General features: G+C 41.7%; 4 protein-coding genes across 17 annotated transcripts in view; 2 read left to right on the top strand and 2 right to left on the bottom strand.

Moving 5' to 3' along the window:
* Positions 1-1,408, bottom strand: part of atg13 (ATG13 autophagy related 13 homolog (S. cerevisiae)) — a 7,017-nt gene extending 5,609 nt beyond the window's left edge. For 3 of the 11 annotated variants that reach the window (XM_085904251.1, XM_085907423.1, XM_085908254.1), the window contains exons 1-4: positions 919-1,194; positions 580-660; positions 387-467; positions 91-210 (exon numbers count right to left, since the gene is read on the bottom strand). In XM_085904251.1, coding sequence (XP_085760377.1) covers positions 91-210; positions 387-467; positions 580-660; positions 919-957 — 321 coding nt within the window. In that variant the 5' untranslated portion in view covers positions 958-1,194. Of the gene's footprint in view, positions 1-90; positions 211-386; positions 468-579; positions 661-918; positions 1,197-1,231 lie in introns of those variants that run through there. The other 8 variants (XM_085927815.1, XM_085935896.1, XM_085906656.1 and 5 more) reach the window with 6 other exon arrangements.
* Positions 1,001-4,310, top strand: harbi1 (harbinger transposase derived 1). 3 transcript variants are annotated; one of them, XM_085915415.1, is made up of 6 exons: positions 1,001-1,627; positions 1,963-2,128; positions 2,212-2,414; positions 2,481-2,776; positions 2,856-3,031; positions 3,111-4,310. In XM_085915415.1, exons 2-6 carry the CDS (start codon positions 1,964-1,966, stop codon positions 3,309-3,311), a joined length of 1,041 nt encoding a protein of 346 aa, XP_085771541.1. In that variant the 5' UTR covers positions 1,001-1,627; position 1,963; the 3' UTR covers positions 3,312-4,310. The 3 variants fall into 3 exon arrangements, with proteins under 3 accessions (XP_085771541.1, XP_085770729.1, XP_085769884.1); XM_085914603.1 differs by lacking the exon at positions 1,001-1,627 and having other exon boundaries at positions 1,654-2,128; positions 3,177-4,310; XM_085913758.1 differs by lacking the exon at positions 1,001-1,627 and having other exon boundaries at positions 1,660-2,128.
* Positions 3,648-23,467, bottom strand: creb3l1 (cAMP responsive element binding protein 3-like 1). Of its 2 annotated transcripts, XM_085912713.1 has the most exons (13): positions 23,104-23,466; positions 14,129-14,261; positions 13,430-13,516; positions 10,940-11,088; positions 10,784-10,865; positions 10,506-10,702; positions 10,246-10,392; positions 9,258-9,316; positions 7,437-7,505; positions 5,714-5,816; positions 5,478-5,625; positions 5,087-5,237; positions 3,648-5,014 (listed from the first exon to the last, which is right to left on the bottom strand). In XM_085912713.1, the coding sequence occupies exons 1-13, from the start codon at positions 23,209-23,211 to the stop codon at positions 4,978-4,980; spliced, it is 1,470 nt and encodes a 489-aa protein (XP_085768839.1). In that variant the 5' UTR covers positions 23,212-23,466; the 3' UTR covers positions 3,648-4,977. The 2 variants fall into 2 exon arrangements, with proteins under 2 accessions (XP_085768839.1, XP_085768021.1); XM_085911895.1 differs by having other exon boundaries at positions 10,506-10,865; positions 23,104-23,467.
* Positions 14,168-23,584, top strand: part of LOC147061501 (uncharacterized) — a 22,194-nt gene continuing 12,777 nt past the window's right edge. The window contains exon 1 of the mRNA XM_085916479.1: positions 14,168-14,337. The gene's annotated coding sequence lies outside the window, so the exon portion shown is untranslated. The remainder of the gene's footprint in view (positions 14,338-23,584) is intronic.

The raw sequence follows: 23,584 nt of genomic DNA, 5'->3' as shown, positions 1-23,584 counted from the left end.
TGTACAAATAATGTTGGATATCAGAAAAGCATGATCAAAAACCTTTTAGCTTCAAATAAAAGCATTTAAAAAAAAAAAGAAGAGTTTTACCTCCGCAGTCTTCAGAGAGATCTCCACGCACATTGAATGCCCTATGCCTGGAAGGTGGCCAGCCAAAATTTTCTTTGCTTCATGGGTCACTTCTGGGATGTCTTTGATTGCTAAATTGAACTACAAAATAAAACAAATGAACATAAATCAATTACAATCACACTTCAAATGAAAAAGATAAGTGTGGATGTCACAAAAACTATAAATAACAAGGATCCTTGCACATTGTGTCATACTCTTGCACACAGCGCAATAAGAAATTAATGCCCTTTAAAAAAAAAAAAAAAATGTTTTACCCAGTCAGAGCCAGTGGGGGACGGAGACGAGCGAGTACATATCTTCTCACCAAGGCGAGCCTGGACTATCACCTGAACAGTCTACAATACACCAACGATACAATCAAACAGTTATTGAACACAGAAAGTACTATCGATTTGTACAGTTATCAATAATAACGTGACTAGAATATATCATCAAGCATCGTCTCACCTTTAAGGCAAAGAACTTAATGAACTTATCCAAGTCTTTTTTATCCTGGGTACTCAGGTCACTGTCCATGTTGTTACCACCCTGCAATCGAGCATGAGCATACAGTATATTGAAGCTATTTGTGTGGATAAGAAAAAATATAAATCCATCCATCACCCTGCTAAAAATACAATATTGTCCTAAACGAATATGCTGTAGCTGGAATAAAAACCATACAGCTAGAGATGTACACTTTCTCCATAGAATATGAAGCGAAATACCTACCTTGCATTCGTAAAAAGCACACATACACAGCTTCCAAAAGTTTACACATTGAGAAATATTTAGTACAACACTTACTGGAACTCCATTACCATAGTAAAGCCTTGGATTAATCATTGTTATATTACGGCAGATACGCAGTGAAAGCCAATAGGGCCTTTACGTCGCTATTAGAATATCCATTGAGCTACTGTACAGATAATTCGTAATTTTAACCCATTGAAGAGCACTTAGCAATGGACACTAAACAAGTAGAAGCTAGCAAGACGCCAATAAATTAAGAGGTTCTCCATCGGAACTGATGACTCATTAGTAAACGGCTAATACCAGGCTGGCCATCAAGCTAGCTGGACGTCGCGCACTTTAAACCCATCACAAAAAGCAAACCTACATGAGGGTTTCCTTTAGCAACGCGGCTTGGATGAGACACAAATCAGCTCAATAAATAGGACTCTCGATTCAGTTGTCCAGAATCGCGAATAAGACCAATTCTGATGTAAACAACGTCAACAGCGGCTGTGCTACATTTGTGTTTATTTTCCCCATGTCGACGTGTTTAGATAGCAAATGTTTCACAATAGCACTTTCGCGAATATGTATGTGTAGTTTATATTTAAAAAAACAACAACATTCAGGCTTGTTAATCTACGACATTATAAAACATTCTGGGTGGACTCAAGGGTTTTCGTTTGCTTTTTTTGTTTTCTTGTTTTCTTTTTTTGCCGAATCTAAGAAGTAGTGTGATAAGGCACTTTTTGTCCTTATACTTAGTTGGCCGAGACGGACGGTAAACCGATTTATTTTTAAATTCAGTTTCATTTATTATGTGCATTGCGTTTCATTATTTCAGACATTGTATCTCTATATCGTTGGCCTATAATGAGCTTGTTTACACATATGACTTTGAAATGTAGCATGAAACGTTGGTTTCAATTGATTCAGACAAACACTAATGTTAGCATTTCATTCAATCAAGATAACATTTATTTATGTGGATGATATAGATTTATATAAACAGTGAAACCAAACAATGCTTGAAGTTCGAAGAAAAACGTCAATGAGTACGATTAATACGTTAATTGTAGTCAAGTACAGTAATTTGTTGTTATTCATCACACACAGCATGGCGATCTCGATAGCCATTTTGGACTGCGATTTACTGTTGCACGGCCGTGGTCACAAAACCTTGGACCGTTTTGACGTGGGCTCTGTGTCAGACGAATTCCTCGTCTCACAGTTTGGCTTCCCCAGAGAATTCATCCTCTACTTGGTAGAGTTACTCAGAGAGGTAAACTCTCACGTTTTCAAGGGTTATCTGTCAGTTCTATCTCAGAGCTACTGCAATATTTTGTGCTCTTTTTTTTGTACCAGTCCCTCTGTAGACGCACACAGAGATCCAGAGCCATCAGTCCTGAGGTACAGGTACTGGCCGCGTTGGGGTTCTACACGTCGGGGTCTTTTCAGACATCAATGGGAGATACAATTGGAATCAGCCAAGCGTCCATGTCCAGATGTGTTTCCAATGTGACCAAAGCTCTGGTTGAGAAAGCTCCTCAGTTCATCACGTTGAAAAGGTAAATAAATAATCAAGATGTTAATCTTGCCAGAACGATATAGATGAAGAATTGTTTCTTGTGCAGAGAGGCCGTGATCCGAGAGCAGACCTCCCAGGAGTTCCAGAGGGTGGCAGGATTAACGGGCATTCTCGGAGTACTGGATTGTGTTCATGTCGCCATCAAGGCTCCGAACAGTGAAGACTCATCCTATGTTAACAAGAAGGGCTTTCACTCCATTGGGTGTCAGCTTGTTTGTGATCCCCGAGGCCTGCTACTCAGCGCTGAAACTCACTGGCCCGGTGGGCTCAAAGGCGTCGATGTTCTGGAAAGATCTGCCCTTTTTAAAGAACTGCAAGAAATTGAGGAGGGCTATTTGCTGGGTGAGAACTGTTTGGCTAGGTATCAACTACACATTTAGTTCATTGATGGTGAAAAAGTTCTTTGTCTTCTGATTATTAGGTGACAGCCGTTATCCTCTAAGGAAGTGGTTGATGACCCCGGTGGATTGCCCAGAATCCCCTGCAGAGTTTGGATACAATCTCGCTCACACGGCCACGCATGAGATTGTGGATAGAACGTTTCGAGCCATCCAGACTAGATTTAGATGTTTAGATGGAACCAAAGGGTATTTGCAGGTATTTCACTTCTAACCGCGTTAAGAAAAAGAACAGTTCACGTACTAAACCACTGTCGTCATCACTGCTCTCTGCACAGTACTCACCAGAAAGGAGTGCATCCATCGTGTTAGCTTGTTGTGTTCTCCACAATGCCTCCCTGCAGTCAGGTTTAGACGCCTGGACTCTGGAAAGAACGGACCCGCCGGAGCAACCCGAAACCCTGGAGCAGAGGCCCGAGGACCGTGACGATCAGGCTGAGAAGCTTCGCAGACAGCTCATCCTGAAACACTTCAGCTAATGTGTGCCTGAACTCTGTAGAGCATTGCTCAAGAACAAGCCGAGATCACACAATTGTATTTAAACCAAGAAAGTCAAGAGACAGTGATGCTGATGCAGATTTTTAATATTTTGCTGGTTTCTAATCTACTGACTACACTAATATAACAGGCATATATAAAGGAACATGCAACACGCTGTACAAAAACAACAAGAATCCTCTGTGAACATGACTTGATTTACTTCCTCAAGTATTTGTGACCCAGCTTTCCCAACCAATTTAGTTTCCTGTGTTGTCCAGGTTTGGAAAAAGTTACCAAACCCTCCCTCCCTCCAGCCAGCCATCCATCACCCCCCCCCCCCCAATTAAAAGACTTTGTAATGCATTTCCACAGGCAATGACACTGCAATCCACTCATTAGGCCCGTATTCACAATGCCACATCATTTATGCACACAAATGCATTGACGTTCACATTGCAAGCATGACAAAATAGCGTTTTGTGGGTAATCAATTAAAGGCATCTCAGTACTGCACAGAATTTTTCACATGAACAGAACAAGATTTTTTTTGGGAGTTATTTTGAAGATAGTAGTGGTCTTTCACATCTGGGAATGGAATTTGATATGTACATACTTTCTACAAACAGCAATAAATACGCACACACAAGCATTTTACTTTATTGGCAACATGTTTTAAACCCAGTGTGTGGTAAAGTGGAGTCAATCAAAGTTTACTTTTGCCCTGATTTCACAGTTGCTCGGATTTGAAGGGGGAAAAAAATGGTTATTTTTGATAAACTACAATGAAACATAAAACATAATTACAGCTAAAAGACACAAACCCCAAGGTGGATGGACACGGAGCGATACACATGATCTAAATCTTTACACAATCCCAATGGACAACACATCTTTCCTTTTTTTGTCGCATAAAATAAATGCTCTTTTTTATGCTTGGAATATATTATGAAGCAATATTGTCATTTTTATACTTTTTATAACATTATTTAGAAAAAAAATGAGGCAGTAATGTATAAACTAAACTTTAAAATAGTACATTTAATATTTTTGTTGCATAATTTAAATATGCTCATTTTTGATGCTGCAACTATATTATTATTATATACACACAATTTTTTATTTCATAAAAATACTTTGTCATGTTTCCCGCCCTCCTGTTAGAACTCTTCAATAGGAAAATACAGATGAGAAATTTTTGGGGGGGTTGTAAAGTGGATGAATTTGGGTTAAGCAGAAGTGCAGTTTGACCTCACAACCAACCTTTCAGAGCCATAAATCAATTGATGTGAGGTGTCAAACTATCTGATAAAGACATTCAATTCGTGAGTGTTAAATTTGCACTCTTGAGTCAATCATACCTTAAGGCCAAATGGAAGGCACTTGAAAGGCGGACACGAGTCTCGTTTGCTTTTGAAACATTAGCAGCAACACTAAAGACACCAGTACAGTGCACGGGGTGAAGTAGAAATCAGCGCTGGAGGTCAATGTGTGCATACATAGAAGGAGTATGCTCTATGAGGTCAATAATTCCACGTGACAATGAGAGATCTACAGTATGTGTATGTATATACTGTATATAATAATATGTGCCATGGTGGCTAGGAGGGGGGGCCACCGTGAAACTTGAGGGAGGTCCAGTTGGCGACGGGAGGGTGGTTTAAGCTGTCAGAAGAATCCTGAACTGTCATTTGGTTTAGTTTCTCTGAGGAGGACAAAGTACATGTCATGGTCAGTGGTGGTCAATGTTTAGCACTTTGGAGTGATCTAATCACACCTGTGGTCCGATTCGGGCGCCTTTGTCTGGTTTTTGTGGACATCAGCTGTCTGGATGTGTTTTTGTGACCGCGGTCTCTCCACTAATAACGTTGTAGGGGTTCCCTCCAGTGGAGAGCCTTCGTCGAAGAAGAGAAGGCTGCGAGAGCGGACTGCAACACAAACACGCAGCTTGTTGTCACTCGATTGTCATTTGATTGTTAAAAAATACAAATTGTATCATCTCAACCTTAAAAATTCCGTTGTATTAATCTGATCAAATCTTTCCTAACTGTGCGAACCGTTTAAACATTGTGCTAAAGGATGCTTAGTCTTTAGCGATTAAAGTCCTGCACAAGTCTTACTTATCAACCCACATTTCTTGATAATACCACTTGACAGAAGTAACATACCCTGATTGGTGGTGTACAGGTCTTCTGACTGGGGGGAGGGAGGAGAAGAAGTATGCAAGGGGGAAGAAGAGGCGTGAGTGACCAAGGAGAGGGGGGAGAGGCAAGGAGAAAAGGAGCCCAACACCAGGACAAAGCACAATGCCATCATCTGCACAGAGACGACAAGACAATGTTTGGCCATTGATGTACATTCCAAGTCGACGAGAGAAGAATACAAGGCAAGCTGCCACACTTACCATGAGGCATGTCCCGGTTTGAGTTGAGGCTATTCTACAAGCACGTGGGACAACTTTCCCTGAAATAAGCGATTGGAGTTTTTGAAGCTGCTGGAGAAGTGTTCTGCAGACACACAAACAAGCTTTCACAAAACTTTTACCCGAAAAAAACAAATGCACATTGACTTCATGCAGAATCAATAACAGTAACTGTTAGATGTGGACCAATCCAAAGAACTAAAACAACACAACAACACAGTTTTGTGTGACCTGGAGAGCAGGGCTCTGATGGTATGCGCTGCAATGGCACAATGTGAACACTGAGGGGAGACACGAGCTGTTGATCATACATCAGTCACTGACTCAAAAAGCAGCCAAGTGAACCACTGAATTCTAAGCAGTCAACTGGCACAGTGAGGAAGACAGGCAGACCGTCAGTCAGCCTTTGTCACTCCCTTGTGTCAGAGAAAACACACAGCACGCACACTTTGATGTTAAGCAGCAATGATTAATGGCTGCTTAAAATACACAGCTTGAATATAAACTGAGGGACGAAATATGAAGGGCAAGTTAGGCCCATCACGTACTGGGTCTTTTTCTTGACTTGAGCACGACATTTAATATGAACAAACTTGGTTTTAAACTTGCTGTGTTGACTCAGGTTTGTGCCGACGCAACCGTATTCTACAGAGTGATCGCTTATGAGAGGTGGTGGTGTGTGTGGGGGGGCAGGGTGGGTTGTGAAGGGTGGGAGTTCCACGATGAAAACTTTAATTACAGACTGCAACAGAGAGAAAAAGTCCGAATACACCCTGAACTGGTCGCTAGCCAGTCGCAGATATAGAGACAAACAACCAGCTACACTCAGATGCACACCACCACTGAGCTGCAATCGAGCCCAAGTTGCTCGCACACTAGTCAGGCGAGTGTACTCCTCCTACACAATCAGCGACTCAAACATATGATATATGACATATATATGATCATATTAATCATATTAACAATAGTATTACCAATGCATTCAATGAGCTGATTTTAGCAATGATTCAGAAGGTTGGATATGATTACATCCACCACATAGCTCAGTGGAGCTCAAAATCTGTCTTCACAAAAACCATGTGACACAACCAGCACTAGATGTGGTTTCAGCAGGTGGAAAGTTTAGAATTCTTTCAGCCAGCAAATGCTCATGTGTGCCAGGTGCATGTCAAAGGAAAGTACCCAAGTATGCTGAAATGCTCAGCATCAGCATAGCACGGACGGTTGAAGCAAATTTGAGACTTGCGGCGGCACGCAAATCAACAGAAAAACTGTTTTGACGCTCTGTAGATAAAGAGCCCATCATGTGCTAATCGGCGCTGTCTTTCATCAAAAGGCTATGAATCGACCTGTGTGAAACATGTCGGTGAAACAAGAGAACAAAAAAAAGACAACAAAGGGAAAAGGCGTACACTACTAACGTGCTATCCGTTATTCAAAAGGAATGTTTAATGTGCAACAAATAGGAGAGACACAATAGCATCACACTGTAGCACGGGGACATGTTTTTTTTTGCATCATATGTCAATTTGTATCCGTTTTGGTTTTTTGTTTCATTTCATTTCAAAAGTTTATTTAGCAACCCAATTTGACAAATCAATATATCAAAACAACAGGTTTTTTTATGTGTTTGCTCAAGGGAGTAGGTAGAAGTTCAAGGAACTTAGAAATGTATTTTTAGTTGACCGTGTGCAGCGAGCCTCACCTGTTGGCTGTCTCCAGGTTATCCACTTTTTTCCACAGGTCACTATTTTCTGATGTGTAGTTCTCCACCCTGGGCATCAAAGGGAAAAGGAAACTCCCCATTAATCGTAAATGAATGAAAAATACAAGTAATACAAAGAAATGTGTACACACACACACACACACACACACACACACACACACACACACACACACACACACACACACACACACACACACACACATATATCATCAGTGCAGAAGTATGCGCTGTAGGCACATCCCTGGACCTTCATGACATCTGTGGATGAACTATGCAGAGCATCTGCGAGGGGTCTTCATGCAGCCCTTCCAGAGCTCTATTAATAGCAAGCACTGTGGAAGCAGTCAATTGTGATCCCAGAGACAAAGGTCCTTAATGACTTGAGACCTATGATGGACCCTCTGTAATTCACCTACTGGTCTTACTGGTAGGGATGTAGATGATGCTATGATTTTTATTATAGCTACGGTGATTGTTACTCGGTTACGTTATAGGGAAATTAAGGACATTTGATGTTAATTAAAACATCATAAAGGCATTTTATCACACCTTTATTTAGAATGTTCTCTCCTTTTCTTGTGTTTGTTGGTTTTAAAATGTCTCTGTCCATAAACCCGTCCCAGTTGAACAGAGCTACAAATGTATGTTCTAAGATCATCAGTCAACCAGTGAGATCTCTTCCTGCGCTGTGTGGCCATCAAGCTCAGAGTTGCTCACAGGATTCTTGAAGACCCTGTTCCGTTCTTTTGAGTATTTTCTTTGGGGCGCAGGCCTTAGCCTGAGTGTGTTGGGTAATGCCAAGGTTTGTGGCCATGACTCCCCTTTGCTTGTAGCTCTCCCACCCAAAGCAACTTATCTTGGCTTTGCACAAGAAAAACAACAATTTAAAAAAGGTGCACTAATCTACCAGGATTGACCTTTGGCTACAATGCAACGCAAAATTCTAGTAAGTGTAACCTGAAGACACACTTAAATAAAATCATCAACATATTTGCTGACGTTTCATCGTCATCCTCCTAGTTTGCTGGTGATCCAGTGCGTCACGACAGTCCAGATGGAAACAGTTCAAGTTAGAGGAACTGATTGCTTTTGAACAAAGGCTGCGTTTGGATATTAATGAGAGGGGAGCGTGCACTGCCTCTCCGAACGGACGCACAAACACACACACACTCTGTCTCTCTCTCTCTCTTAGGGTAGGAGTGCAAAGGCGTCAAAGTGAATTACCAAATGCAACCCTAATGTTCATTTCTTGACTGGTCTAAAGGAACAAAGAAAAGAACCGAAACACAAAGTAGCGAGGGAACAAAAACTGAAGTAGCTTATTCACTAGAAACAGTGATTCTCCCAAATGAAAGTGCCGATAATCCTGCTGTTTTCTCTGAATGTATCTTATTCTGAGTGTGCTCCCTCTCGCCAGCCACCCGCTGTTTGCTTCCTAAGAGCGTACACGGCGACTATAGAACCCGAGACAAAAACAAACATAAAGAAACCATACTCTGCTTTTATGATGAATCTGACCAGTGGCGGTGGTTGCACACTGAGCTGGGAAAACTTTCAAATTACAAACAGCTGGATTTCACCCCCCCTCATCTTTCTCATTGCTGGCGCGTGCATGGCTGAACTCTTCTACACAAGTGGGAGCTGGGATGAGACTGCTAGTTTACAGTCAGGCTTTTGTTAGGTGAATTGTGATTTAACTAGACTGATACAACAGATCATGCACTACTGTATTGTTAGGATAATAGAAACATAGTTTGAGATAACTGAAGAGAGAAATTGGCTCGAAAAATGGAAACTTACTTTTTCTCCAGACATTCCACATACTCTTTCTTCTTTCGCCGACTCTCCTGAGCTGAGATCTGGATTTTTCCCCCACAGCAAAGACATTTAATTATTTTTATTTCATTGATTGACAGTTTACAGTCACATAATTAAATTACCGTAATTTTCGGACTATTAAGTCGCTCCGGAGTATAAGTTACCCCAACCATAAAATGCACAATAAAGTGAAAAAAAAAAACATATATATGTCGCACCGGAGTATAAGTTGCACTTTTGGGGCAAATTCATTTGTCAAAATCCAACACCAAAAACAGACATGAACCAGCAACAACAGGCTAAATGATACGGTATGCTAATGTGACATATACACAAACGAGGAGCTGAGCACGGGCCTGACGTAACATTCAGAGTTATTCTAATAACTATTCCATAAATAACATGTTTATAAAACCATCTGTGTCACTCCAATTCATTAAATCCATCGATCTTGCTTTATGTAAACAATGCCACGTATGCGCCGCATATGCTGACGTCGGACCCGTTGTAAGTTGCATTTCTAATTATTCCACAGACCCATATAACGATATATAAAGTATATTTCAAATAACTATCATATCACAACAATATAATCAAACCATCTGTGTCACTCCAAATCATTAAATCCCTCGATCAAATTCCTCGTTCTTTATGTCAACAACTTGCAGTTCAAATGACAGTAATCCCTTGCTACATCGCGGTTCGTTTATCGCGGTTTCACTACATCGCGGAGTTTTGAATTTTGAAAATTTGTGAAAAAAAATCACATAAGTTGCTCCTGAGTATAAGTAAAAAAAACTATGACAAAAAACGCGACTTATAGTCCGAAAATTACGGTATTTAAATTGAGGTTTATAATAAAGCAGCCTTTAGCAAAGAACCTTTGACTATACTGCATTCTTACATTAGACCAAACACAATTTTGGTGAGCAGAAAAAAAAGAATGTACTGTATTTTTGAACAAAGTTACCTTATTTTTAATCTTGCGTCTAACTCTCTTCAGAGCCTTCTCTTCACTCTTGGTGAGAGGAAGTTTGTTGGGTACAGGGTATCCCTCAGCAACGAGGGTCCGCTTCTCTTCGTCTGTCAGCAAGAGGGGACCAGAACCCTGTAGTTTCTGCAAAACAACAATAATGGCCGACAATGAGAGCATTGAAGGGAGGTTTTGATCGGTGAGCAGCAAGCATCAAAGAATGGAATGGAGAGAAAGGATAAGAGATGGCTACTGACGTGCGGCGCAGTTAGTAGAGGTGAAGACGAGATGGCCGTGGACGAGGAGGAGGAACCGGAGCCACGGCCCGTTGGCCTCTGTTGTGGCTGCGGAGAAGATGGAGGCAGAGCGAGATGCGGGGAGGACGGTGGCAGGGAGCCGTCACTGTCGCCGTGGTTGCTGCTGGGTGGCGTGGGTGGAAGCTGCAGGGCATCATCTGAGAAGAAGCAAGGTGAGGACCTCCTGTGAAGATTGTGCGCTGGACAAATAGAGGGCAAATTGTAGATGCTGTGTGTACCGGTGGGCAGACAGAGGTACTGTCCCATCTCTCTGGGCTCATCTTTAATAGCCACAGGCTTAACATCATCTGGAGGGTGCACCTGAACAAACCAAACACACTCCTTCACACGTCAACCAGAAAACATGACGTGTCTCTGATTTGTTGGATGCTCACTGTGTGTCGCCATAGAGACCCTCTCCGTGCAGGGGCGGGGCTTAGAATAAGAGAAGGGCCTTCCATGGGATATGACCTTTGAGCCACATCTGGCTCCTCCTGTTTCACTAGGATGGTTGATAGGTCCTGACTAAAGCTCCATTCAAATTCTGAAAGAGAAAGAAAGAAAGAAAGAAAGAAAGAAAGAAAGAAAGAAAGAAAGAAAGAAAGAAAGAAAGAAAGAAAGAAAGAAAGAAAGAAAAGAAATTGGACATCAGATAAATATCTGTCTCTGGTATAATCCTTCCCTGGACATATGAATGTTTAGGCTGTCACTTCTTGCAAGCAATAGCTCCACTTATAGACATTTTTTTTTTCATCAAACGAGGTCGGAAGCAATTATATGTTCCTTTGTCAGTGAGAAGGAACTCAGAGGTCATAAATATAGATGTTATATAGATGGGGATGTTATGTTTGCCAAAGTGGAGGAATTGTTTAAACACCATGCAATACCATTTGAGAAAATAAACCTCATCGTGACAGACGGTGCACAGAGGAGGGAGGAGGGAGACAGGACACTTTGTTTTTTTTTTTGGCATAAGATTACGCACACTCGCATGTCAATACCGTTCCGACCTGTGAGTCATGGATAACTGAAACAGGATGTTCCACCTGTTGTTGTCACTAAGGACTATCATAGTGTTTCTAATTTGATGGGATTGTTGTATGCCCTTTTATTCTTTTAAAAAAATATGGGGTTGACATTTAAAAAAAAAAAATTTTTAATACATCATATTAACATCATCTCGCGGGCCAGACCGAATAGATGGCGGGCCAAAATTGGCCCGCGGGCCCCTATTTGCCAACCACTGGTATATGCTTTAAATATATATGTATTATGTATTATCTTTACATGAACCAAATCTATTACAGACAAAAATAAAAAGGTGGTAAATATAATTTGGTTAACTCAGAGACTACCACCCATGACTGTAATGTTAAGGTTTGTGGCCAAATGAGGCACGACCTACATGTGTGTCGAGTATCGTTAAACTATGATCTTAACTGGAAGCCTACGCCACTGTGTTCTTTAATGAGAAGAAAAAGCAAGCACTTGGAGAAGTAACAGTACAGGTATTACATTTTAATCGGATCACACAGTTCATGGTGTTGAATGCCAATGAAATAGAATTAGATATTTACATCAAATCACACTGTCAGTTTTTTGAACACTCATGGTTAAAACTAAAAAGCTGTAGACTGCCATCCCAGCAGGTGAACAGAGAGCGCTGTGATCTCAGCAGGAAAGTAGCTTTAATAAAACAATAGTTGGTGCAGCATGGCAGGAGGCAGCAGCAGTAAAATGCAACAAGGACCTTAATAAATCAAAGTGAGTCAAATGGTGCACAAAAAAACCCAGGACGCAAACGTGAATCTCCACATGTGAGCTCATAATAATAAGAGTGCTGAACCTGCAGTAGCTAAAATCACCTCATGGACACAGATGGGCCTAATAGATCTCAATATGTTCATCCATCCATTTTCCGAACCGCTTTGTCCCCACGGGGTCGCGGGCGTGCTGGAGCCTATCCCAACCGTCATCGGGCAGTAGGCAGGGGGACACCCTGAACCGGTTGCCAGCCAATCGCAGGGCACACAGAGACGAACAACCATCCGCACTCGTACTCACACCTAGGGGCAATTTAGAGTGCTCAATCGGCCTACCAAGCATGTTTTTGGGATGTGGGAGGAAACCGGAGTGCCCGGTGAAAACCCACACGGGCACGGTGAGAACATGCAAACTCCACACAGGGAGGGTCGGAGGTGGAATCCCAAAAAAAATCCACGATGTACTGAAACTGCAATAAACGTACATGTTGTGGATGTCACTGGATTTCATTAATTAATATGACACCAGTGTTGGACAATCCATCCGAATCATAGTAGGAATCAATTCTCAATTATTATATATTTTTAAAATATTTTAGGAGTCCCACTGTCGGGGGTGCAAGGCAGGCAGAGTGAGTGAGTGAGAGAGAGAGAGAGAGAGAGAGAGAGAGAGAGAGAGAGAGAGAGAGAGAGAGAGAGAGAGAGAGAGAGAGAGAGAGATTTTTCTTCTGGCTTAAGCTACACCGCACTCAAAACCATATGCTGGAGTGTGTGTGTGTGTGTGTCTGTGTGTGCGTGCGTGTATGTGCGCGCGAGCGCATGTGTGCGCAATAGGTGGGCAGGGCTTACTCGGTGGGAACACTGCACAGACTAAAGGATACCCAGGATAAACGGAGAACAGAGGAACATACAGACAATCGGACAGAGATGCAAAACCAGACTAAGTGGAGGAAAGAGGAAAAGGACTTTTTTGCACTTTCTTGCATACATATTGTGTTATACAAATTGACATGAGGCGTTGCAGCAAACAAAGCATTATTTAGCATATATAGCTCTATTTTCTATTCTTCATGAGTCAAAGAAGTTGACAAGAGCAAGTCATGAAAAAGATGAGACACCCACCAGAGTCTTGGTCCATCTTGACAGACAGGGCGGGGCTCTGGGGGGCAGAGTCTTCACTCAAAGAGTAGCTGTGTTCTACTTGTATGTCTATGAAGCCACAAATCGAAGCAGGTCATAAGCACATTTGGTTTATTGACAAATTGAATTCATACTTTGGTCATACTTAACATGCAGTAGCATAGTATTCGTAATTGAAAGGTCAAAAATGGCATTGTGCTTTTGCTTTAAATGTAATGCCAATTGAAGGATGGGTCACTTTGCAGTGGCCAATTGATGGACACTTTCACCTGTTAAAAGTCCAAATTTTTGGAAGCCAAAGCTAACATACACTTTTGGAATTTGAAGGAGGTGAGCTGAACGTTTTTTGTTTGGGGGGACTTGATACTGTTCGTGTCAATGCCAAGATGGCTTCGAAGTGTAACCCAATTGAGGGTTTGGGGTTGATTACTGTGCAGATGTTGGCTGAGAGGTCAAGAAACCTGCCAATGTACAAGAAGCCAAAGAAATGAAAAGACCATTGAAAAACATTATTGGGGCTGCAGAGTGTTTCTTGGGTTTCAACCACATGAAAGCACATCTTCAGCAGTGAGTGAGAGGTCATTGAAGGCATCATTCATATTGTGGAGGTAGGTGTTTGCCTTTTTTGCATTACAGCAGTATCAAAAAGGTTTCGTGAGTTAAGTTAAAGGTGATCCTAACCTGGACTGCTGTCTATGTCCATGTGGAGGAAAGAATTTCTCTCTGCCAGAAGGGGACGCTCTAACAAGTGGTCTTCAAAGAAACTGCTGAATAATTCACTGCTGAAGTCATCCATCTGGTCACCTGAGAAAGGCTGCAATACAAAACATTACAAATGGATTCAAGAAAGTGCGACAGCTGCGGCGTGGACACTCAGATGCCGAGCGAAGGTAAATAAGATTATTCTTAATAATTATTTCATGGTGGATGAATTGGTCTTTCTTCAGAAACTGTTTTTTCCAATGATTTATCAAACTAGTTGTAATTCCTCAAAGGTTTGAGCTTACACACATTGTATCTATTTATATTTTTTTGCACATCACACAGAAAACACAATCACACACATGCAGGTATGCAAAGAGAGATGTCAGAATGAAAAAGGGGCACAAACGGCGCTATACATCTTGAACTCAGTCTGAGGGTTCGGGGCCTCGCTCAAGTGACCATTGACTGTGGTCAGGGAGCATATTACCCAAAAACTAGTTGACATTGTTTTTATTTAATGTCCACAGCAGGACTTGAACAGTTGCCATCCGGTTCAGAAGTCAAACAGGAAACTACCTGAAAGAATTATGAGGTAGACTTCAGGTCATTTGTGCACTGTCGAGCAAAACATTTTACTGACCAATCTAATGTGTTGAAAATGGCTTAAAATGCACTTTTTTTCTGAAAACTGATGGTTTGGGAGTTGCTAGAATTCTGCCTGAAAACAGCGCTACACACTGTACATATATGTGCAGATTGGGTCCGGCCTCTGTTTTGCAAGAGGGTTAGCAACTTTTTGTTTTTTTCATGAATTTGACAGTCTGTGTCCTATCTACAGTTGGAGATATTTTATGGCAGTTTTGATGCAATGTCAGAAGATGTAAGTTGTGTCATCCAGCTTTGCTCTAGAAGGAAAATTCAATTTGCTTTTTGAGAGTTGGCCTTAAGTATGATCTTACATTTTGGTCCCTTTGAACTTGATAGTTTACCTGTAAATACATTGACATTTATTCATATTAAATCAAACATTCATGAACAACAGTTACTTGCTGTGCATGAACAAGAATGAATTTGAAAACATTTAGAAAAGTCCAAATAGTTGTGGGTGACCCGATTGTCACCTCTGGTGCGCTGATGTCATTACGTACAACACATGTTGATCCTGAACTCAGATGAGTCACTGAACTGAGATGTTTTGGAAGCCTGGCACAGTGCGGTGCTCGGACTTCATGTTGATGTGAGTGATGTAGGAAGACCGAGTTCAACATTTAATGCCAGGAAATAAGCGTAAGCTAATGTGCAAAAAGTCATTGTCGTTGAGTTGCACGTTAAATCACAAACATGAATTTAAGAAGCTAATATGAATTATTGTTATTTGAATATGAACTACGGGATTGCTCTGCTCAAATGGATAGCTTGTAAACACAAAGTAGCTCTGCAGGTCCATTCCAGGCTCTGTATCCATCCAGCCATCAAATTTAAATAGCGATACATTAAATGTAACTGATTTAAGTGTGTAGGAACTGTGTAGAAGCCTGCCATGTAGTTTCATCTCAAAAAGGCCATCATGCATTGCGTTGGCTTGTCTTTGGATTGGAGGTCTGGGACTCAGGCAATGGTATGAGGAAAATCACATGGCATAAGAACATACAAATGAAAAACTGAATCAAGAAATATTGTATTTCATGAGAAGACGATGGACTTCAAGATCAACAAGGGAGGCCTCACTTAAACGTGGATCAAATAGATCTCGTCATCATCTCCAACCACAGATTTGAACAGAACACTAACATCGATCGCTGTAGACAAAAAGGGGAATTTCTTAAGGAAGCTCAGATCCTTCAACGTGTGTACAAAGATAATTGCAAAAAAAAAAGAAGATATTGTTCAGATGTAGTGCAAATGAATCCATTTCAATATTAGACATTTGTTCCAGTTAGTTGTACTAAGTTCATTTTGTTGAAGTACATGCCGAAACATGTCAGGTAATATAACCTAAAATTAAAAAAATGTTTGTGATAAAAGAATCAAAAAAAGTGATTTGTTCCAGTTGTTTATAAAGAGCAGCAATGTAATGAGAAAAATAAAAAAATAAAAAATAAATATTGTACTTTGGGGGCGGCTCGTTAGCACGTCCGCCTCACAGTTAGGAGGGTGCCGGTTCGATTCCACCTCCGACCCTCCCTGTGTGGAGTTTGCATGTTCTCCCCGTGCCCGTGTGGGTTTTCACCGGGCATTCCGATTTCCTCCCACATCCCAAAAACATGCTTGGTAGGCCAATTGAGCACTCCAAATTGCCACTAGGTGTGAGTGCGAGTGCGGATGGTTGTTCGTCTCTATGTGCCCTGCGATTGGCTGGCAACCGGTTCAGGGTTTTCCCCCGTCACAGTGATGGCAATGAAGAAGCAGGAAGTCAATTTATTGCAATATCATGATGAGTAAGATTGTCTCCTTTTTTGTTCGCTTGCACCTGGGACTTCCAGATGGAATGAACAGAAGATGAAGTACAGAGCGCTGGTGGACAATTCTGGATGAAAGCAGCAAGAAACATCTAGTAGTTCCCAATGCTAGTAAAAGTAGCCTAAATTTGCCCGCCCATGATTTAGGAAAGACTCACCCCGCTCTGCTGCCATGAACAACATTTCAAATCTTCTCTCATACGATCCACTGCTCATTTAAATACAGGAAAAACCCTGCACTGTATGAGAGGAACAGAAAGTAGGGTATGTAATCATATACATACCTACAATATCTATTGAAAGCAAGAAAGGGTCATAAATCACTCATGGCGGCGCCGTACACTATAACTAAGTTTAGTACGAGAAACATAGTGCGGCATGTGTTTAATCTTTAGAGAAAGCAAGTGATTTAATCTTTCTAATTTTACGGTTCATTGTCATCGCCTCTTCAACCTGAGAAGAAGACTCATATCCAAGTCTTGACAGACATCGAAAGTTTAAACGTCTCCTATCTGTCTTTGCTTTGTCATATTGCAGACAGTCTGTTTTGCATAACAGTCCAACGTGATCATTATAATTTTGGGAAGTTCCCAATACGCCTCTGTGGTCCGGAGTGATTTCTCTGTGTCTGTTATGTCAACCACAAGAACCGTACAAATACAAACGGAGAGGTTAATTCTAACATCAGGACAAACACGTTGCAAGAACAACATCTCGTCAGATTGGACCTTTCATTTACTTCACACAGATCTCCATGCTGGGAAACGCTTTGACTTACAGCTTACACCCATGCTTGTGTGTCATTAGCGAGGAAGAAACGGCGCTGCTAGGAAGAGCTGATTATGTGTATGCTTAGCTATAATTATGAATGCAACGAGTGTGGTTAGGCCTATAATTAACAAGGTTTTGTCTCAAAATGTCTTTCCGTTGCACCAACTGTCAGACTAACATCAGCTTGAAATAACTAGTCGTTTATTAAAATCAATTCAAAATTCTTGCACCTGACATGTGTAGCCCTGTTGCACTATAATACAAAAGCCACCTAGAGAGGAGCAATGCAAGCATAACCTAAACTTTGACAAACCACAACATCACACTGCACATAATAGTGATCTCCTCCAAAGCAAATGCCCTTTGTAGTCTAAATCCTGACCTGTGGGGGCAGCACTCCGCCACAGGGCCTCGAGGTGGCTGGAAAATGCAAAGAAGACAAAAGTCTCAAATGCAAAATAAAGTAGATGAACCTCTACTAACTTTAAGCTTCTCTTGTTACTATGTGGCAGTGGCAAACCATTGTTCAAACCTTGTAAGATATGTGATACAAACCTTTATTGGTGTCTGAAAGCAGCACCATCTTGAGGTCGCTCTACGTTACAATCTGTGGATCGGCCAAACTCTGTGTTGACATGTTTGTCAGTTACTGATTGTCAACCCAGACTATCTTCCGAGGATGAAAGGAAATCACTCAGACAGAATGGCTACGTTCGCGTGGACATTTCTTTAACTCGGGCAGAGTTCCGATGATCCAATGCACTGTTTCATGGACACTAAAAATATTGATCCAATTAGGACTTGTGTGTTCAAGTATCACACTTTTGATCAGAACAAATCATTTTGATATGCGCAGAATGAACAAATATGACGGCAATAGTAGGAGAAGAAGCCATCGTGACTTCCCGTTCAACAAAAATTTTTGATAAACAATTACCGTAATTTTCGGACTATAAATCGTGTTTATTTTCATAATTTGGGTGGGTGGGGGGGGGGGGGGCGATTTATACTCAGGAGCGACTTATATGTGATTTTTTTCACAAATTTTCGAAATTAAAAAATCCGAGATGTAGTGAAACCGCGATAATCGAACCGCAATGTAGCAAGGGATTACTATCATTTGAACTGCAAGTGACATCACCGGTGCCGCGCGGCAGTTGTTTACATAAAGGGGAAAGGATTCGATCACGGGATGACGAAGATGACGAAGGGCCCCACGTTAGAAGGATTTAATGATTTTTTCTCCCCCAAATAAGACATCTGCAATCACTGATCCCCGTGGAAACACAAGCATACGATAGTATCGTATCTTGGCTCGTTATGAACTCCAGTTAGCAACCAAAGTTGAAAAGAAAGACACTAGATACCGCTAGATATAAATAAGGCCCCCAAAATAGCACTCGATTACTCTGCCAGCTTCTTTCCTATTGGAGGCGCTTGTCTGACGTCACGGTGACGCTGCTCTCGGATCAAACATTTTTCAATTTGAAACGCTATACTGTGACGCGCCGCCCACCAGTCCAAGGTGCCCACCGCTCACCACATCCATTTTTTAGAGACATCAGCCTTAGCTGACATTGACCGTTGACGTTGGGGAAATCATGCTTTATGTGACGTCACATATGGGCTCATAAATAGTGAGCTTTATTTGGTGGACTTTGTTGCATATGATGGTGATATTCTGACCGTTTAAAATGAAACTGCAATTGTGCCATAGAGTCGAAGAGATTGAGTTTGCTTCCTTGGATTTCAGAAGGCTACAGTGGTTTGGCTCTAGTTAGTTTCAATCGAGTTAATGTGGAGATATGTCAACTATAGTTCTCAGGAAAACGGGACACACACACACACACACACACACACACACACACACACACACACACACACACACACACACACACACACACACACACACACACACACACACACGGCACGTCTGCTCGCATTCCTTCTGGGAGCTGCGTAGCCAATCCGAAGTGAGCATGCAGATAAGATGGGTGTGTCTTTCTACAGCTGGAGTGCAGGGTTTGAATGGGGTGTAGCGCAGAAAAAAAAAAAGAAAAACTAGAAAAAGGGAGCAATCACACGAACACAGTAAAGCAAGGGGTGACAACTCAAGTTGTCACATTGCAGTTATGAGTCCCTTCAGAGGGCTGTTGTGCTTGAAGGTTTTGTTTCAAGTTGAAACCATAAGAACGTTTTGGGCAATGAAGTCAATGAATAATGAGAATTTGGTAACAAAAAACTGCAATATTTCAACACGAGTATAAATGAAGACAATTAGCAATTTAGGCAGAGATTTTAGCAAGAAACACGAGGCACATTTAAGTGGCTTTGGATTTGACGCCAGTGACATGGTATAAAAACCAGAGAAGATATATGGGCCATTTGCGACTGATGTGTATATACACTGCTCAAAAAATTTAAAGGAACAGTTTTATATCAGGGTATGGCATGAATTCAATTACACTTTTCTGATAAGGTTTTGGTCAGGCACGTGGCAGAGGGGGTTGTTAATCACTTTGAGCTGCATTGATGTTGATGGAATGAACAACAGGTACACGAGAGGGGCAACAACGAGATGGTCCCCAAAACAGGACTGGTTTTGCAAGTGGAGGCCATTTCAAGCTCCTCCCTCTTGATCCTTTTTAGCTATTTTTCCACAAGTGTTGGCTTTAGCAAGAGCCATTATCACGACTGGAAGCATGAGGCGATTTCTTAACCCTCCTGAAGTTGCGCAGATTGTCCAACTCCTCCAGGATGACACATCCATGCGTGCTGTTGCAAGAAGATTTGATGTGTCTCCCAGTACAATCTCCAGAGCATGGAGGAGATTTCAGGAGACAGGCAGTTACTCTAGGAGAGCTGCACAGGGCCGTAGACCGTCCTCATCCCATCAGGAGGACCGATATCCACTGCTTTGTGCAAGGAGGAACAGGTTGAGCACTGCCCGAGCCCTACAGAATGACCTTCAGCAGGCTACTGGTGTGAATGTTTTTGCCCAAACAGTCAGAAACAGACTTCACGAGGGTGGCCTCAGGGCACGACATCCTGTAGTGTGCTCTATGCTCACGACTCAGCCCGTGGAGCTCGATTGGCATTTGCCATAGAACACCAGAATTGGCAAGTCCGCCACTGGCGCCCTGTGCTTTTCACAGATGAGAGCAGGTTTACCCTGAGCACCTGTGATAGACGTGAAAGGGTCTGGAGAAGCCAAGGAGAACGCTATGCTGCCTGCAACATCATTCAGCATGACCGGTTCGGTGGTGGGTCAGTGATGGTCTGGGGAGGCATTTTCATGGAGGGACGAACAGACCTCTACAGGCTAGGGAACGGCAGTCTGACTGCCATTAGGTATCGGGATGAAATCCTTGCACTCATGGTCCTGGGTTGCTCCTGATCCACGACATTCCCGGCCTCATGTGGCAAGAGTATGCAGACAGTATCTGGAGGATGAAGGAATTGACACAATTGAATGGCCCTCACGATCACCTGATCTAAACCCGATAGAACACCTTTGGGACATAATGTAACGCCGCCAGGTTGCTCGTTAGACTTTGCAGGAGCTCACTGATGCCCTTAGACAGATCTGGGAGGACATGGATAAGCCTGCCACGTCATTTTTTCACTTTGATTTTTGGGGTGTCTATATACTGAGCCCTCTGTAGGCTGAAAACTTTTATTTCCATCAAAAGATGTGGCATTCTTTTGTTCCTGAGACATTAAACTGTCCATATCAGTATAGAACTTTTTTTTCACCATTGAAATCTGGTGTTTTCAAAGTGTTCCCTTATTTTTTTAGCAGTGTATAAGCATCAGTGTAGAGTGCTGAACAAATTTATTCAACCGCTTTACACCAACATTTGTGCTGCCTGCTGAGCTTCTTTGAGAGGTGAGCAATTAATCATACATGACATCTATCCTTCCATCCATGCATTTTCTACATCACTGCTTACGATCAGGACCTCAGTGGTCTGAAACCTAATCCAGTTGATTTGGGGCGAAAGACGGACCGCAACCCTCAATCACAGCGGCAGATTAACTTTCACACTCACATTGTAACTGGTTGGGAACTGAACCCATGTTGATCAAACGGAAGTGGGGCAATTGACCTATGATGCAAACATAACATTCAACCACTAAAGACAAAATTTGTGTCCAGGAATGTAAGAAATATTTAATCATAAACCATAATGCTTTGGCTCACATGAAACTTGCCATTTTTGCTGAATCACACAAAATACCATCTGTTGGCTAGAACGTGCATCTTGTCAAATGCCACTCTTGCTTCTTCACTATTACAATATAATGAACATGATATCATTCTCAATTTGTCACATTGTAGTGCATCTGTTGTGATTAGGTGTATGATCTCAGAGGGGAAGCAGATACTGGGTGCTGCTATTGTTTTGAAATGAAGGACAGTGGAGGACTGTTGCCTCATTGCAAGAGGTTACTGTGATCACGTCTTCGCACATGAACATTCAGTGCATTTAAAACTCTAGAGTGTGTTTTTGTGAATGGGAGAGGGACCGCTTCACCATCTTATGATTGACTGGCGATTGATTGACCCCGTTCCACCTCCAGTCAGGACGAGAGCCGGTGACACTGACGCACTGTGACTAAAAACAGCCACTGCAAAAAAAAGTGGAAACTATGGTAGACTAATTATATGAAAGTGTCTAGAGCTAAGGCACACCAATAAAATAAGATAATGTTAGTATGTGGATTTCATTCATTCATTTTTCTGTACATATGCCATGAAATTGTTTTTGAAAAAAAAATGAATCAATCACAATCAATCACATATATTTCACTAGAAAAGCAACTGTGTCATGGTTTTGCAGAAAAATGATGTCACTGAGTAACTGATGCAAGGTGCACACATATGAATAATCAGATTTTGAGATCCATTCTCTCTGTCTGAACCAAGTTATTGAAAGTCTGATAACTGGATGACTATTAAAGATTGACTATCCTGTGATGTGGTGTGTTAAGAGTGTATTTCCCCTCCCCAATCTGCAGTTGATATTGACAATCACAAATATTAGACTTGCTTGGTGTTTAAATGACAAATCCTTATTTGCGTGATCAATACTGCAACGGATTCTATGATTGGAACACAATGACAGCTAACTAAAATGCTAGCAGAAGCTGGCCTTTATTAGCGCTCTAGTGGAGAAAAAGTTGTGTTGACAATAAACATGATGAGGAGAAAAGTTCTGCAAAGCATGCAGTCTATTTCTTTCATTATTTCTCAAATAACTATATGCCATATATAAATGTAACTATATGTATGTTATATATATATATATATATATATATATATATATATATATATATATATATATATATATATATATGCAAATCCGTTGCAGTATTGATATATATATATATATATATATATATATATATATATATATATATATATATATATATATATATATATATATATATATATATATATAGTTGTGCGTGTGTGTGAAGATTACTTAACTGGTGATGATGCACATGCACGCACGCACGCTCACATGCACACGCAAGGTGAAAAGGCAACAGCACCAGATATCAATCAGGATCCGTGACCCAAGGTCCGGGTCCGGGTGGAACATCCAGCGGAGATGCGTTTGCTTTGAAGACAATTAAAAGGCGGATACCGGCAGACGGTAGGCGCAGCTCGTTGTGTCGGGGTCACGCAACAAGTGAGCGGGGTGTGTGACTCACCACATTGGTGAGAAAATCTCCGTCGTTGAGTTCTTCCAGGTCCAACAGGTTGGTGCCTCCGGGTGGGTAAAATTTATCGGCCGTTAAAGTGTCTAAGATAGACTCCATCACGGTAGCGTATGGCCGCGCTCGTGCGGAACTAATTCATAAAAAAATAAAATAAAAAATAAACGTTCTAAACGTTTGTCATGAGTACAGTTGCGTTATCATCATCCGCGGAGGACGCGAGTCAGTTTCTGGACTTGCGAGTGATGCGCTCGACGGCGGTGGCGACAGTTGACATCTGTGCGTGCCCGACCATCAGCCTCCATTCAGTTGCGAGAGAACCAAACTCGGTCCTCGTCCTCCAACCGCAGCACTGTGTCTCCCACGATCTGATGAATATGCATCAAGTCCCGCCCACGGGGCGTGATGCAGCGCACATACCCAGACAAAACTATACAATGAATTAACTGAAAGAATATATTGGTGTATTCAAGTC

Source organism: Syngnathus leptorhynchus, chromosome 1 (genome assembly GCF_054491065.1).
Source record: "Syngnathus leptorhynchus isolate UIUO chromosome 1, UIUO_Slep, whole genome shotgun sequence".
NCBI classification, from domain to species: domain Eukaryota; kingdom Metazoa; phylum Chordata; class Actinopteri; order Syngnathiformes; family Syngnathidae; genus Syngnathus; species Syngnathus leptorhynchus.
Note: the sequence above shows the minus strand (reverse complement) of the source record. Positions and strands in the feature narration are given on the sequence as shown.